The sequence below is a fragment of the Pezoporus flaviventris genome, unplaced genomic scaffold (assembly GCF_033815535.1).
Source record: "Pezoporus flaviventris isolate CSIRO_AGI_PZ_B2104156 unplaced genomic scaffold, CSIRO_AGI_Pfla_v1 ptg000153l, whole genome shotgun sequence".
Taxonomy (NCBI): domain Eukaryota; kingdom Metazoa; phylum Chordata; class Aves; order Psittaciformes; family Psittacidae; genus Pezoporus; species Pezoporus flaviventris.
Genome location: NW_026892701.1, coordinates 772,865 through 787,297, shown reverse-complemented (window position 1 = coordinate 787,297; position 14,433 = coordinate 772,865). Strand labels below are relative to the sequence as shown.

Below are 14,433 nucleotides of genomic sequence, written 5' to 3'. Positions count from 1 at the left end.
AGAGAAACACAACACAATAAAGAATCATAACTAGTTTATTAATACAGGGAAAATATAGAGGTAACAAAAGATACAGTAAAGGATATCTCTGATGTTTGGTTATCTTACCAACCCCAAGGACCATGTAATGACGATCAGGAAACCAGCTCTGAGAAACATCATTGTAGTGCAAGGTAGCAGGCTCAACCTTAGCGGGCGTCCCCTGGGAGGCAATGTTGACCTGGGTGGCATGAGGTTCTGCCTCTCCACATTGCCTGAGGCTCGGGCCTTTATACTAGCAAAAATGCATACTCATTCTGACGTAGGGGGCCAGCCTACATCAGAAGAAGTGGCCAGCTATATCTAGAAAGGTCTCCAAGGGTTGGGACTTTTCCAGGGAGGAGCCAAAGCAGGACCTTCCTAGGAGGAGCTACCATGGACAAACAGTACTTTTCTATTTTTGTGTGTTCCACCACAGACCATTATTTAGTGTCACTGACACACTGAAGCATTTTAAATTATGATGTTTAACATTTTTTATTTTGCTACGAGTAAGGCTGTGAGAGCACAGAGCATCTACAGTGATCTTATCTGTAGTATGGTAAAAACAAGGATGGGGAGGAAAGTGATGTTTTGGCAGCACTGTCACCTCTTCCTGAATATTAGAAAGTTATGTTGTTTACGAGTGAAAATTGTGTAATCTGTCTATTCTTTTGGAAGTTGAGTCATTGAACAACTTTATAATATTGGCATATGCAGAATTAAAATGTTTATTTTGATTAAATAATGAATTAATTTGACAGTACTGCATGTGATTACATGCACATAAGTATATATATAAAGAGATTATATAAATAAAATAATGAGCTATTCTGCTTGAAAATAATCCCTCCTAAACTATCATCTTTTTCCAGATTTGTATTATGGTGGAGAAGCTTTCTCTGTAGAGCAGCCACAGTCCTTTACTTGTCCTTATTGTGGAAAGATGGGCTATACGGAAACATCTCTTCAAGAACATGTTGCTTCTGAACACACAGAAACATCAACAGAGGTGGTAAGCCGCTTCAGCACTGTTTTTCAATTCCAATGAAAGTATATGAAAATTTTGAGAAAATTAGTTGTTTTTCTTTTTTTTTTTTTAAGTATGTGTTCATTTAAATGCTGACTAGGAAGGTATGTACCATACATACATACACATCATGATGGTGTTTTCCCTCTTGACTCCTTGAGCTACTAAGTCCCAAGCTCAATGATACTACATCTGCCTACAACATCACCTGACATTCTCTCAGCAGTCTGAGTCAAGGTTATGCAGCTGAGTCCTTGGATCCTTGCTATGCAGGCCACTAAATCCTGATGTTACAGAGAGGGTTAAACCCTTGTAAAAATAAATAGCTTTTAAATATATTGTTTTTTTTATAAAGCAGCCCTTGCTTTTTCTCTTTACCCTACCACTTGATTTCTCTGATGATTTCAACAGTAGAGATTGGTGCAAAGCAATTACGGAACAATTATTTTGCTTCTGTTTTTGTCAGCAAGTGTTCTGATTGCCTCAAGTTTTTATATCTAGATGTTACTGTTGCTTTTGCCAGAAAGTCAGAAATTTTTCTGAAATGTGAGGTGACTTTGCTATGTAAATGATAAAATAATAAGTAACTTGGATTTTGATACTATTAGAAATAGTTTCTTCTCAGCTTTCATTTCAGTGCTGAGAAACATGCTACTTAGCGTTTGGACTACTTTCTCTTTAGAAAAGCGTAGCCCTGTTTTTAGATTTCCCTTTATGGTGCAGGGGTATGGTTTGTATTTATTTTTAAAGCCCACTTAACTAATTCAACAGTTCTGTGTGTTAGCAAACCAAGGTTAAATTATTGACCAAGAAATTTGGGTATCTTTCCAGCAGTGGGTGATATATTCATGTTTATGTGTGAATACTGTTTATGACTGACGAATGTATGATTATAGAAGGACATTCAGGGAACTCTTGTCTTATTTTTTTTTTTGTAGATTCCCATAAAAAACGTGCATGCTTGAGGAAAATTATTAAAATCTTAATAAGTTGTGGGGAAATGACTTGTGATTTTGAACTTGTTTGTTCTGACCTCTAAGCTGTCTTCACTTTTTGAGAAATTATGTGGGAGGAGAATCTCTCTCCTTAGAGTCTACTAAGGGCCTTATGTGAAGGAATAGTAGAGGAGGTAAGACTGTCAAATCCATTCTGAGACTCAAAGGTGTCTTAGTCTTTCATAAGAACATATAAACTATTGGCATATATTTATTTTTAGAACTAAAACCTCAGTAATTATTATTTCTCCATTAAAGGATCAAGGATAATGATCAGCAATACAGGGCAAGTGTGGACAGACATGGCTGGTATTATGATGATTATTAATGTTGCCATTGCATTTCAGTAGAGCGGAGTGATTAATAAATAAAACACAGCATTCAGAAGTTTTTTAGGGTTGCAGCTGTACAAACTGTAAGAAATGCCATCAGATATCATAGAATCATAGAATAGTTAGGGTTGGAAAGGACCTTAAGATCATCTAGTTCCAACCCCACTGCCATGGGCAGGGACACCTCACACTAAACCATGTCACCCAAGGCTCTGTCCAACCTGGCCTTGAACACCTCCAGGGATGGAGCATTCACAACTTTCTTGGGCAACCTATTCCAGTGCCTCACCACCCTCACAGTAAAGAACTTCTTTCTTATATTTAACCTAAACTTACCCTGTTTAAGTTTGAACCCATTACCCCTTGTTCTATCACTACAGTCCCTAATATTTTAATTAAGTTTCAGAATAAAGAAAGCAGTTTTTTGCTACTCAATTACACTTAGATTCATTCTGTACTTACTAAGGCAGCAACTAGCCTGAAGTGAAAGGACCAGGTGGGGTGGGCCGTCTTTGGCTGGCAGCCAGGTTCCTACCAAACTGCTCTATCTCACCTCTCTCCCTAGCAACAGGATGGGTAGAAAATATGGTGAAAAGCTCATGGGTCAAGATAAGGACAGTGACATTACTTAGCCATTACTGTCATGGGCAAAACAGACTTGACTTGGGGAAATTAGTTTAATTTATTGTCAATTAAACTGAAAAGAACAATGAGAAATAAGAATAAATCTAAAACCACCTTCTCCCATCCCTCCCTTCTTCCCAGGCTCAACTTCACTCCCAACTCTTTCACCTCCTTTTCCCTCCCTGAGGAGGATGGGGAATGGGGGTTGCAGCCAGTACATCAGATATTGTCTCTGTGGCTCCTTCCATCTCATATTCTTCCCCTGCTCTAGCATGGAGTCCCTCCCACGGGATACATACTTCATGAACTGTTCCAACATGGGTCCTTCCCACAGGCTGCAGTTCTTCAGGAATAGACTGCTCCTGCATGGATCCCCCACAGGGTCACAAGTCCTGCCAGAAATATCTGCTCCTGTGTGGGTTCCTCTCCATGGGCTGCAGCTTCCTTCAGGGCACATCCACCTCCTCTGGTGTGGAGCCTTCTACAGACCACAGTAGCTGAGCTTGGTTCTCTCACATTTCCTCACTCCTCTCTCACAGCTACTGCTGTACAGCTTTTTTTACCCTTTCTTAAATATGTCATCACAGACATGCTATCACCATCACTGACTGGCTAAGCTTTGGCCAGGGGTGGGGCTGTCTTGGAGCTGATTTGAACTAGCTCTGCAGGCCATGGGGGCAGCTTCTGGTGTCTTCTCAAGCCCAAAAAGTTTTTAACATGTACATCAAAAAAGGGAGCATGGCACAGATCAGATAAATTAATATTAAGAACAGATAAGTTAATATCATGTTCAGCAACAGTTAAACATATAATAATGATATGTTCCCTCTAATGCTCTGGTCAAATCTATCATTATCTCAAAAATTTTGAGTCCCACATTGGGTGCCAGAAACGTTAGTTGTGGTTTAATCCCATTTGGCAACTAAGCATGACACAACTGCTTACTCACTTCCCCCCTGCCCCTACTGTGATGGGGGAGGGGAGAATAGGGGTGAAAGTGCAAAAAATTGTGGGTTAAGATAAAGACAATTTAATAGGTAAAGCAAAAGCTGCCTATGCAAGAAAAGCAAAATAAGGAAATCATTCACTCCTTCCCATTGGCAGGCAGATGTTTAGCCATCTCCAGGGAAAAAAGGGCTCCATTGTGCATAATGGTTAATTAGGAAGACAAACAACATAACTCTGAACATCACCCCTTCTTAATTCCCTATGTTTTTTATTCCTGAACACAATTGCATATCAAAGAATCATAGAATGGTTTGGGTTGGAAGGGACCATAAATATCATGTAGTTTCAACCCCTTCCACTAGACCAGGTTGCTCCAAGCCCCATCCAAACTTGCCTTGAACACTGCCAGGGATGGGGCAGCCACAGCTTCTCTGGGCACCCTGTGCCAGTGCCTCACTACCCTCATAATGAAGAATTTTTTTCCTAATGTCTAATCTAAATCTATCCTCTTTCAGCTTAAAGCCATTTCTCCTGTCCTATCACTACATGCCCTTGTAAAAAGTCCCTCTCCAGCTTTCTTGTAAGCACCCTTTAGGTATTGGAAAGCTGCTATAAGGTGTCCCCAGATCCTTCTCTTCTCCAGGCTGAATAAACCCAACTCTTTCAGCCTGCCTTCATAGGAGAAGTGCTCCAGCCCTCTGATTATCTTTGTGGCCCTCCACTGGACTTGCTCTGACAGGTTTACATGCTTCTTATGTTAGGGGCCTCAGAGCTGAATGCAGTCCCCCAGGTGGGGTCTCATGAGAGCAGAGCAGAGGGGGAGAATCTCCTCCCTTGACCTGCTGGTTATGCTCCTTTTGATGCACCCCAGCATACAGTTGGCTTTCTGGCTGGGTCATGTTGAGCTTCTTGTCAACCAACACCCCCCAAGTCCTTCTCCTCAGGTCTGCTCTCAGTCCATTTTCTGCCCAGCCTGTATTTGTGCTTGGGATTGCCCAGACCCAGGTGCAGAACCTTGCAGTTGGTCTCGTTGGAGTTCTTGAGGTTTGCACAGGCCCACCTTTTGAGCCTGTCCAGGTCCCTCTGTATGGTATCCCTTCCCCTCCAGGGTGTTGATGGCACCACACAGCTTGGTGTCATCAGCAAACTTGCTGAAGGTGCATCAGTCCCACTGTCCTTGTCGACAACAATGATGTTGAACAGTGCCAGTCCCAATACCAACCCCTGAGGAATGCCCCTTATCACTGATCTCCACTTGGACCTTGAGCCATTGATCACAACTCTTAGAGTGCAACCATACAGACAAATCCTGCCACAGAGTGGTCCATTCATCAGATCCATTCCTCTCCAATTTAGACACAAGGATGTCATTCAGGACAGTGTCAAATGCCATGCACAAGTCCAGGTAGATGAGGCAACCTTCCCTTATCCACCAATGCTGTAGCCCCATTGTAGAAGGCCACCAAATTTGTTAGTGTCTTGGTTTAAGCCCAGCCGGTAACTCAGAACCACGCAGCTGCTCGCTCACTCCCCCCCTTCTTCCTCCCCCCACTCCCAGAGGGATGGGGAGAATGGAAAGAATGTAACTCCCACAGGTTGAGATAAGAACAGTACAGTAACTAAGGTATAACACAAAACCACTACTGCTACCACCAATAATAATAATTATTCCCCTCTATTCTGCTCTTGTGAGATCTCACTTGGAGTATTGTGTACAGTTCTGGTGTCCTCAACATAAAAAGGACATGGAACTGTTGGAACAGGTCCAGAGGAGGGCCATGAGGATGATCAGGGGGCTGGAGCACCTCCTGTATGAAGACAGGCTGAGAAAGTTGGGGCTGTTCAGCCTGTAGAAAAGAAGGCTGCGTGGAGACCTCATAGCAGCCTTCCAGTATCTGAAGGGGGGCCTATAGGGGTGCTGGGGAGGGACTCTTCATTAGGGACTGTAGTGATAGGACAAGGGGTAACGAGTTAAAGCTTAAACGGGAAGTTTAGATTGGATATAAGGAGGCAATTCTTTCCTGTTAGGGTGGTGAGGCACTGGAATAGGTTGCCCAAGGAAGCTGTGAATGCTCCATCCCTGGAGGTGTTCAAGGCCAGGTTGGACAAAGCCTTGGGTGAGATGGTTTAGTGTGAGGTGTCCCTGCCCATGGCAGGGTGGTTGGAACTAGATGATCTTAAGGTCCTTTCAACCCTAACTGTTCTATGATAAGGGAAATAACAAGGGGAGAGAATACAATTGCTCAGCACCTGGTGACCGATACCCAGCCTGACCCAAGCAACGATCCCAGGGACTGGGAGAATGAATAACTGTCCACTGTAGGAGAAAATCGGGTTTGAGACCATCTAAGGAACCTGAAGGTGCACAAGTCCATGGGACCTGATAAGATACATCCATGGGTCCTGAGGGAGCTGACAGACATTGCCAAGCCATTATCCATAGTATTTGAGAAGTCATGGCAGTTCAGTGAAGTTCCTGCTGACTGGAAAAGGGAAATATGACCCCCATTTTTAGAAAGGTGTCCTGGGTTCAGCTGTAGCAGTCATTTTTCTCCTTCTTAGTAGCTGGTTCATTGATGTGTTTTCAACTTTAGCCTGAGAACAATGCTGATAACACACCAATGGTTTCAGTTCTTGCTAAGTAATGTTTACTCTGACCAAGGACTCTCATGCTCTGCCAGCGAGGAGGGGAACGGGAAGCCAGGAGGAAGCAGAGACAGGACACCTGACCCAAACTAACCAAAGAGGCGTTCCATACCACAGCACGTCATGCCCAGTATAGAAACTGGGGGGAGTTACCCAGAAGGCCCAGATCTCTGCTCGGGTCAGGCTGGGTATCAGTTGGCAGGTGCTGAGCAATTGTATTGGGCATCACTTGTGGGTTATTTTTGTTTTGTTTCGGTTTTCTTAGTTTTATATTCTCTCCTCATTATTTCCCTTAGTAGTAGTATACTGTACTGTAAGTGGCGAGGAGAAGCAAGACAGGCCAACCCAATATGGGTGATAAGCAAACTTCTACTTTTTTGTGACGCAGTTCACTTATATAGGCGTGGTATTTAGTCACGCCTCCTAGGCACAACAGTATTGGTTAGATCCACACAGCTTCCTCCACATTCTCCTCCCACATCCGGTATCCAGTTACCTGTGGGGCCTGCCCCTTGCCTTGCTCGCACAGGCCTCTAATGCTCCATGGCCTTGCTCTTAGAGCCATTCTGCAACACTGTACTTTACTTATTGGACTGTTCTTATCTTAACCTGCAGCTTTTATGCTCTTTTGATTCTCCTCCCCATCCCACCCAGGGAGGGGGGAAGGGGGGGGTTGAGAGAGAGGGTGCATGGTACTTTGTTGCCAGCTGGGTCTAAATCACGACACACAGGTTTCCTGCTTGCCAGATAGTCCCTCTTGATTCCCACTAGAATCACACATGCACTCATCCCACAGGCACTACACATTTGCAAGTTCCCTTAGGCCTTACTAGCACAGACTCTTGCCTACTTCATACTCCTGCCCAGACTCGAGGCTTCTCCCTACTTATTGGCTAGTCCAGCTTGAAGTTTGCTAGCCAATACACATGCACACCCGGTTTGGGCAAGATGCAGACACCTACCTTCTCCCCCTTTACCCTAGCAGCTCTCACCAGGCACCACATGGACTGTGGGTGGTGGTCTTACTCCAGCCACCAGTGCTGGGCACCTCACTCATGCTGCCCCTTCCCAGCTATTTTTTGAGACACACACAGTTTCTGCCTCAGTGGCTGGAGGCAGAGAGCATGACTTGCTCCAGTAGCTGATGTTAAGACTTCACTCATTCCAGCAGCTGACACCACAGTGCTGGCATCCCTGGTCTGACTGGAGTAGCTGGCACCAAATCCACTCATGACAGCCCCCCCATAGTGAGCACTCCAAGCACAGTTTGTAGTACCTGCCCTAGGTCTAGAGAGGTATGGCCCCTCCAGCTACTGATGCTGGGACCCTCACTTGTTCCAGTAGCTGACACCACAGGGGCACCTACAGCCCCAGACTGAATCTAATAGCTGGCACCAAATTTCATTCACACATACACAGGTCTCACCAGTTGCTGGCACTTAGTCCTTGCAGCACACATACACATGGGATAGAGACTGAGATTATGCAGATAGATTGCTAAGATTTAATAAGAAGATATAAGAAGACGGGACAGACTGTGATGAACAGGCTCAGGGCTCAGCCAGACAAACATACTGACCAGCTCTGTTTTACATGTGACCTGACCACTTTATACCCCTTTCTGTCTACCCTCCCCTTTGTTCTTTGTTCCTCCCAGCTCTCCCTTACCCCTGCATGTCTCTTCATCACTTTGCATGGTTCATTTGATTCCCTCACCCCTCCTGGTCTGGTGCCCAGGGTCTCCCACCTAGTTTACAGTCTTATCAGTTGCAAAGTCCAGGTTGATCTCCCTGGAAGAGTAGTTAAGACCTAACATACTGTATGGAAGTATCTCCTTTCTCGCTTATTAACCTGTGATCTGTCAAATTTTAAGGCTGCCCTGCAAAACTGTTGCAAAGGACTTTTAAGGCACACTTCTCTCTGGTGGATGCAAAGTCATTGGGAGGAAAAATAAAAAATAATAAATGAAGGTTGCTATGGCAGCAAGTGTCCCTAGAATTTTTAAAATATGTGTTTAGGCTTAAGGAAAAAACAAAGCTATAATGCTGTCTCACAAAATTCTTGGTAAAAATAAGGAGTTTCTCTTCACTGCCAAATCTCTACTTGCATGTTACTTCAGAGGATAGCCTCAGTGGTGATACTTTAATGAATATTCATATCTGGTTTCATTCTCCTTATCACACTTCTCTGGTGAGATGAATAAGAAGTTGCTTGGGGATTCAAAGAACAGTAAATAAACTTGATAATGTCATACGTAGGTACATACAAGCAGGAATCCTGCATAACCAGACTGAAACACTGCAGATAGGATTTGCAAATTTTACTTTTCTTTTTTTTTTCATGGTATTATTAAAAGCATAATTACAAGGAAAAGTGTGTCTTAAAAAGATACTAAAATTAACAGCTGCATTTGAATACATTTACTGTTTTAAACCTGTGGCTGTTTAGATATAGGATTAGAATGTGACATTTAAAGTCAAGTGATCAACTCTGAATTATGTGTTTAGTGATTTATGTAAAGTTGGTTGTGTTTGGTTTTTTTTTTTCTCACTTTGTTGTTTCAGATCTGTCCAATATGTGCAGCATTACCTGGAGGGGATCCTAATCATGTCACAGATGATTTTGCAGCTCATCTTACACTGGAACACAGAGCTCCTAGAGATTTAATATCCTTTCTTAAATTGAGGGAAAAGGGATACTGTTTCTTATGATAGCTGTAACTACTTATTTTGACTTCTGTAGTCAAGTGGCTACATCAGTTTTGCTTATTTTTTAGAATTGGTGTTTAGTTATAGGGGATCTGTATGTCTGAATTTTTTATATGTATATATATTTATATCTATCAGACTGTGAATGGGCTTTAGGTGTAGCTTGGAAATGTGGGTGTGTGGTTTTATTTCTGAGAGCAAAACCTTTTAAAGATGTCTTTGATGCTGCTTCTTTCTGCACTTCATTTTTTACCCTTCTTGGTCATTAGTTCTGATACCATTTTGTGTATGAGAAAGCAGCAATCCATATGCAGTAGTGTATTATAGATAATTGCAAGACTAAAGGCAGTAAATTTCACTAAAAGCAAATGTGTTAGAGAATGCTTTGAGCTTTGAAACTGAGTGGGTTTAAGTGTTTGATTAGTTTTATCACCATATTTCAATGGGGTAGTTCCAGCCTGTTATTTATTGTGTTTTTTTGTAAGATATAACTAGAAGAGATATCAGGAGACTTCCTAGGAATTAAGGCTGTCTTTCAGTTATATGCAGATTGTAGTGATATAACTACTCTCAATGAGTGAAGAGCTCAAACTGTCAGCTTCTTTGCACTTTAAGTACAATTTTCTTTTATGTTACTTGGTGTTAGGAATAGTAATGTTGCTTGTGTTTTTGCTATACAATACCTACAACATAAATTTAGAAGGTACTCTTACTCCATGGAAGTACAAGCCATCATGAAAAGCTCTCGTTAAGTGATCTCTATAAATTATTTATCTTTCTGTATCTCATTAAAAAAATACACTACTAGTGTAATTTAATAGTGCCTTTTTTGTTCAGGGCTTCTTAAAAGAAAAAAAAAAGGCCTAACAACTCAAGTTCATTATATTTATGAATAGCAATATTATAGGAAGTGGTTTCACTTTGGTTGTGATCTGTATTTACATTTACATTTAAATTTGTTATTTAAATAGTCCCAATTACACAGTTTCCTACTAAAGTGAATGAGGTGTTGGATTAGAATTCACACTTCTGGAGCTTTTTCTCCCTCTCTCACATCAGTGATATCAGATGATAACTTAATTGGGAAATGTGTGTTTATTATTAGCTACATAAGAGCTAGAGAAATCAAAATAATCTTTTCAGTTACTGAGTAAAGGCCACAGTGTCAGTCATCACGACACTGATGGGGGGGAGCTTTATAAATTGGACCATGTTATAAATAATTATAGAAAATGCATGTGGAAGTTTTTGTACAGCACTGCTTTATCAGTCAGTGTTGCCAAGTCCATAAAACTTGACAGAGAAAATTTTTCTGGGCTAACTGTTCAATGTTGGGTGCTATTTCATGTCTTCTGACAGCCAAGACTAAAAGGAAGAAAAGGGGGGAAAGATTTCCCCCCATGCAGTTGCTAGCAGTTTAGAAAAGGATATTGTCTTCTGTGTAGTAGTTAGAAGGGTTTTAAAGCTGTTTTAAATGGCTGCACATATTTCTCTTGAAGAATCCTGTGCAACCACTGCAAGATATCACCTTTATCCCTGGAGACTCTGAACAGCTGAATAAATTCCAGTTTCTTTCTTAAACAATTTTCAACTGTTTTACTGATTAAAACATGATTTTTGTCTTGACCGTATAAATGTTTCGAGCTTGGTTGCTTTCAGTATATGTTTGCAATGAGTTAAGAGTTCCCAATGCTTTTTTACCCCCAGCATAGTTGGGTGATATACACAAAATGCATGATATACATCAATATACTCTAAACTAGTATTTAAATAATGTTGTCTTAACACTTTCAAAGGTGCAGTGAGCAAGCTACTAAGATCCTTTTCTAAATGAGATGAAGGCTGGAATTTTCCAAAGGATTTATATTAAGCATGTTCTAGTTGTCTTATTTCCTAAGTTTACTTAAAGAAAAATAAAATCCCAGAATGGGGGCATTTTTCTGTCAGATGTAGCTATGGAAAGCTTCCCAAACTGCATGAGAGCAGTAGTCAATATTAGTGCCAATGTTCTGTCACTACCATTATACAGTATCAACAGATTCAAAGCAAGAACAAACCAATCCGTGCTAGACAACTATATTCTGTCCTAGGGGAGATTCCCCTCCCCAAACCCTGCAATTGAAAAGTTTTATGCTTTATAGCATAATAAATTTGAAAGAGTCAATTCTTCCTGAAAATATTTATTATAGTAACTGTATATTCTTACTTGCCAAAAGAAGTCTAATAGTTTTCCAGTATTAAACTTTTCAACTCATGAGGAAATGAATTCTACACCATAATCGTACGTTGTAGGATAAGTTGGGCACCGGTCTGATACAAGTAATAGATTTTATACAAGTGATAAACATGCTATTATTGAAAATAAGAAAATTGGAGATAAGGTGAGCTAAAGGTACTAATTTAGAAATTTGGAAAATCAAATATGTCCAAGTACATTATTTCCTAGCTTAGTAGTTAATTCCACTAGTGTTTCTTAAGATAAAAGGAAGCTTTAGCTAGACTGTATTAAGAGAACTCATGTTAACACTGTTTTGGGAAAGGTAATCTTTAAATTATTTGCTGATAGTCTCTTAGTATGTATGAAAAAGCTTATATTTCAAGTCATAGCTTTTATAGACATTTCCTAAGAAACACAGGAAAAAAAAGTGGAAGAGCTTGTTTTCATAATTGGAGCAAATTGAATTTGTGTGGAGAAAGAGAAGGAAGATGAAGCAAAGGGGTATTAGAGAAGTGCTGAATTCTCTGTTGACCTGCATTTCCTTGAAGAGTGGAGTGGGTGAAATTTCTTGGATAAAAGTATAAAATGCAATAATTACTGTGTGCTCTTGGCAAGACTGGCAATAAAACTTTGTAGATTATTTTCAGTATTGAAATACCCTTTTTTCCCAATTTTTATGTTAAAATCTTTATGTTTGTTGAGTAATGTGTTTTGCTGAATATGCATCATCAGTTTAAATTACTTAGTAGAAAACTGTTCCAGAATGCAGGAAATCCATCCTGACAATTTTTAAACATGATAAAAAGTCTGGGAAAGATGAATTTGGTGCAAGCAGCCCTGGATGCCTTGGGTTCAGATCTATAGGTCTGACTGGCACTATAGCTATGATTTCAGTACACTTAAAATTTGAGTCATTGTTTTATGAATGAGGAATAGTGTGTTGCCTGATTGTTCCACCTGGTAAACGTTCTTGCTATTTAATACTTGATAGCAAAAGACTTTTCTTAACTGTTTGGTTATGATGAATCTAGTGGTGTTCGGCATGTACGTAGAATGTTTCACCCAGGCCGGGGTTTGGGAGGCCCCCGTGCACGTAGATCAAACATGCACTTTACTAGCAGTTCCACTGGTGGGCTTTCATCTTCTCAGAGTTCATATTCTCCAAGCAATAGAGAAACCATGGATCCTATAGCTGGTAAGAGCTGTAACCACAGATTTTAGCTCAGAGTCCTTCAATAGACTTTGAAACAAAATCCAAGATTATAATAGTTGCCTTGGTTTTCTGTGTTTTGAAAAAAAAAAAATAATGTGTGTATATTTATATACGCTTCCCAGTGTTATAATTGTTGGGTGTTTACTGATGAAAAGTATCTTTACTTGGACTGTCCATTACACTCCCTCCCCCTCCCCCCCCCCCCCCCCAATATATACATAGATAAGATTCCTCCCATCTTGAGCCTTCCTGTTTCCAGGCTGAAGATTCCCAGGTCTCTTCTCATATGATATGTATGTATGCATTTTTAAATGTAATTGTTTCTAACTACCATTACCTACTTCAATGTATCTAGCCTTAATTTGCTGTGTACACAGTGGTGTTCGAGATTAATCTTAATTTTTTTTAGCACAAACCAAGTGCTGTACTTGAATTCATCAAGATGAAATTGGTTTAATTGGAATATTATTGTTAGACATTTAAAATGTGCTCAGTTTACTTTCAGATTACAGTTTGGATGACAGGCTTGCTGATCTTTAGGAGGTCTTTTAACTCTTTAAAAATTCTTTAAGAACTATTTTAATAAGCATTTTATATAAAGCTGAACAACAACCCTGCCTTAAGGTTGTGCAAGGGGAAGGTAAGTCTGAATCCAACCTTGAGCTGATTGACGCAACTCACAAGATGAAGGAGACTGGACCCTTGTCCAGTTACAGAATAAAGAGCACATGAGTGTGAGAACTGGTCTCTAGGTTCAGGCAGGCCTCAGTTAGACACAGTAGTGAAGCAGCTATTTATTAACATTTGTGAAAAACAGGTATCCCAGCAAGTAGGCACACACAGCAGAAGCAGAACTATGATTTATATTTCCTATCCCGTCCGCAAGTTCCCTCCCTTGTTTCCCCATTGGTTGGGGACTCCAAAGTTTACAGCCTATCCGACACATAAAATCTATGTGCTAACTGTCCCACCTCTGTTTACACCTCCCCTTACTCTATTTTGTATGCCCCTTCCTCTTATGTCTCCTTTTATGGTTTGATTTCATAACTCTCTGACAGACATGTGGTACCCCAACTTACTATTTAACTACAGAACCAGTTTGCACAGGCTTAGTTTCATAGATTGTACAAAAAAAGGATTCTTTTTAACCAGAGAGTGTATCTTTCATCCAAAGATGACAATGTCTTTAACCACAGAGTGTGTCTTTCTAGGTTATGGTATCTCAAACCCTTTGTTTTGTTCCCTTAGTAACTTAGCCCCAGCCCCAGTATTGAAAAATCTTAATATTGTAAAGCCTTAATACTGCAAAGCCCCATCCCCAATTATGTGAAAACAACACTGTTTCTCTCACATGAGTAATGGACAGGATCCAGAAAAAGCTGACCATGGAAAGTTGATCCAACCACCCACCCAACATTAAAACCAGTGCCACCAGAAAAAGCGTGTAAAGTATTAGTAATTGGAGATTCTGTACTAAGACATTGAAATACCCATTTGCCATCCAGGCAATTTCTCTAGAGAAACTTGCTGCCTACCAGGAGCTTGCATTTGTGATATTACTGAGAGGCTGCTGAGCCTGGTGAACCCAGCAGATTATCATCCACTCCTACTATTCCACATAGGATCCAATGATACTGCAACAAAGCAACTTAGAACCATCAAAAGAGAATATATGTCCCTTAGAACAACTGAAAAAGGATC

The 14,433-nt window shown here is 40.7% G+C and overlaps 2 protein-coding genes across 3 annotated transcripts in view; one reads left to right on the top strand and one right to left on the bottom strand.

Annotated features, from left to right (window-relative positions):
• The window catches only part of LOC133283089 (E3 ubiquitin-protein ligase KCMF1-like), a 99,903-nt gene that overhangs the window by 77,000 nt on the left and 8,470 nt on the right, over nucleotides 1-14,433 (top strand). The window contains exons 3-5 of one of the 2 annotated variants that reach the window (XM_061479574.1): nucleotides 894-1,030; nucleotides 9,158-9,259; nucleotides 12,540-12,714. In XM_061479574.1, coding sequence (XP_061335558.1) covers nucleotides 894-1,030; nucleotides 9,158-9,259; nucleotides 12,540-12,714 — 414 coding nt within the window. Of the gene's footprint in view, nucleotides 1-893; nucleotides 1,034-9,157; nucleotides 9,260-12,539; nucleotides 12,715-14,433 lie in introns of both variants that reach the window. The other variant, XM_061479573.1, reaches the window with a different exon arrangement.
• The window catches only part of LOC133283093 (PSME3-interacting protein-like), a 193,159-nt gene continuing 185,236 nt past the window's right edge, over nucleotides 6,511-14,433 (bottom strand). The window contains exon 7 of the mRNA XM_061479577.1: nucleotides 6,511-6,600. The gene's annotated coding sequence lies outside the window, so the exon portion shown is untranslated. The remainder of the gene's footprint in view (nucleotides 6,601-14,433) is intronic.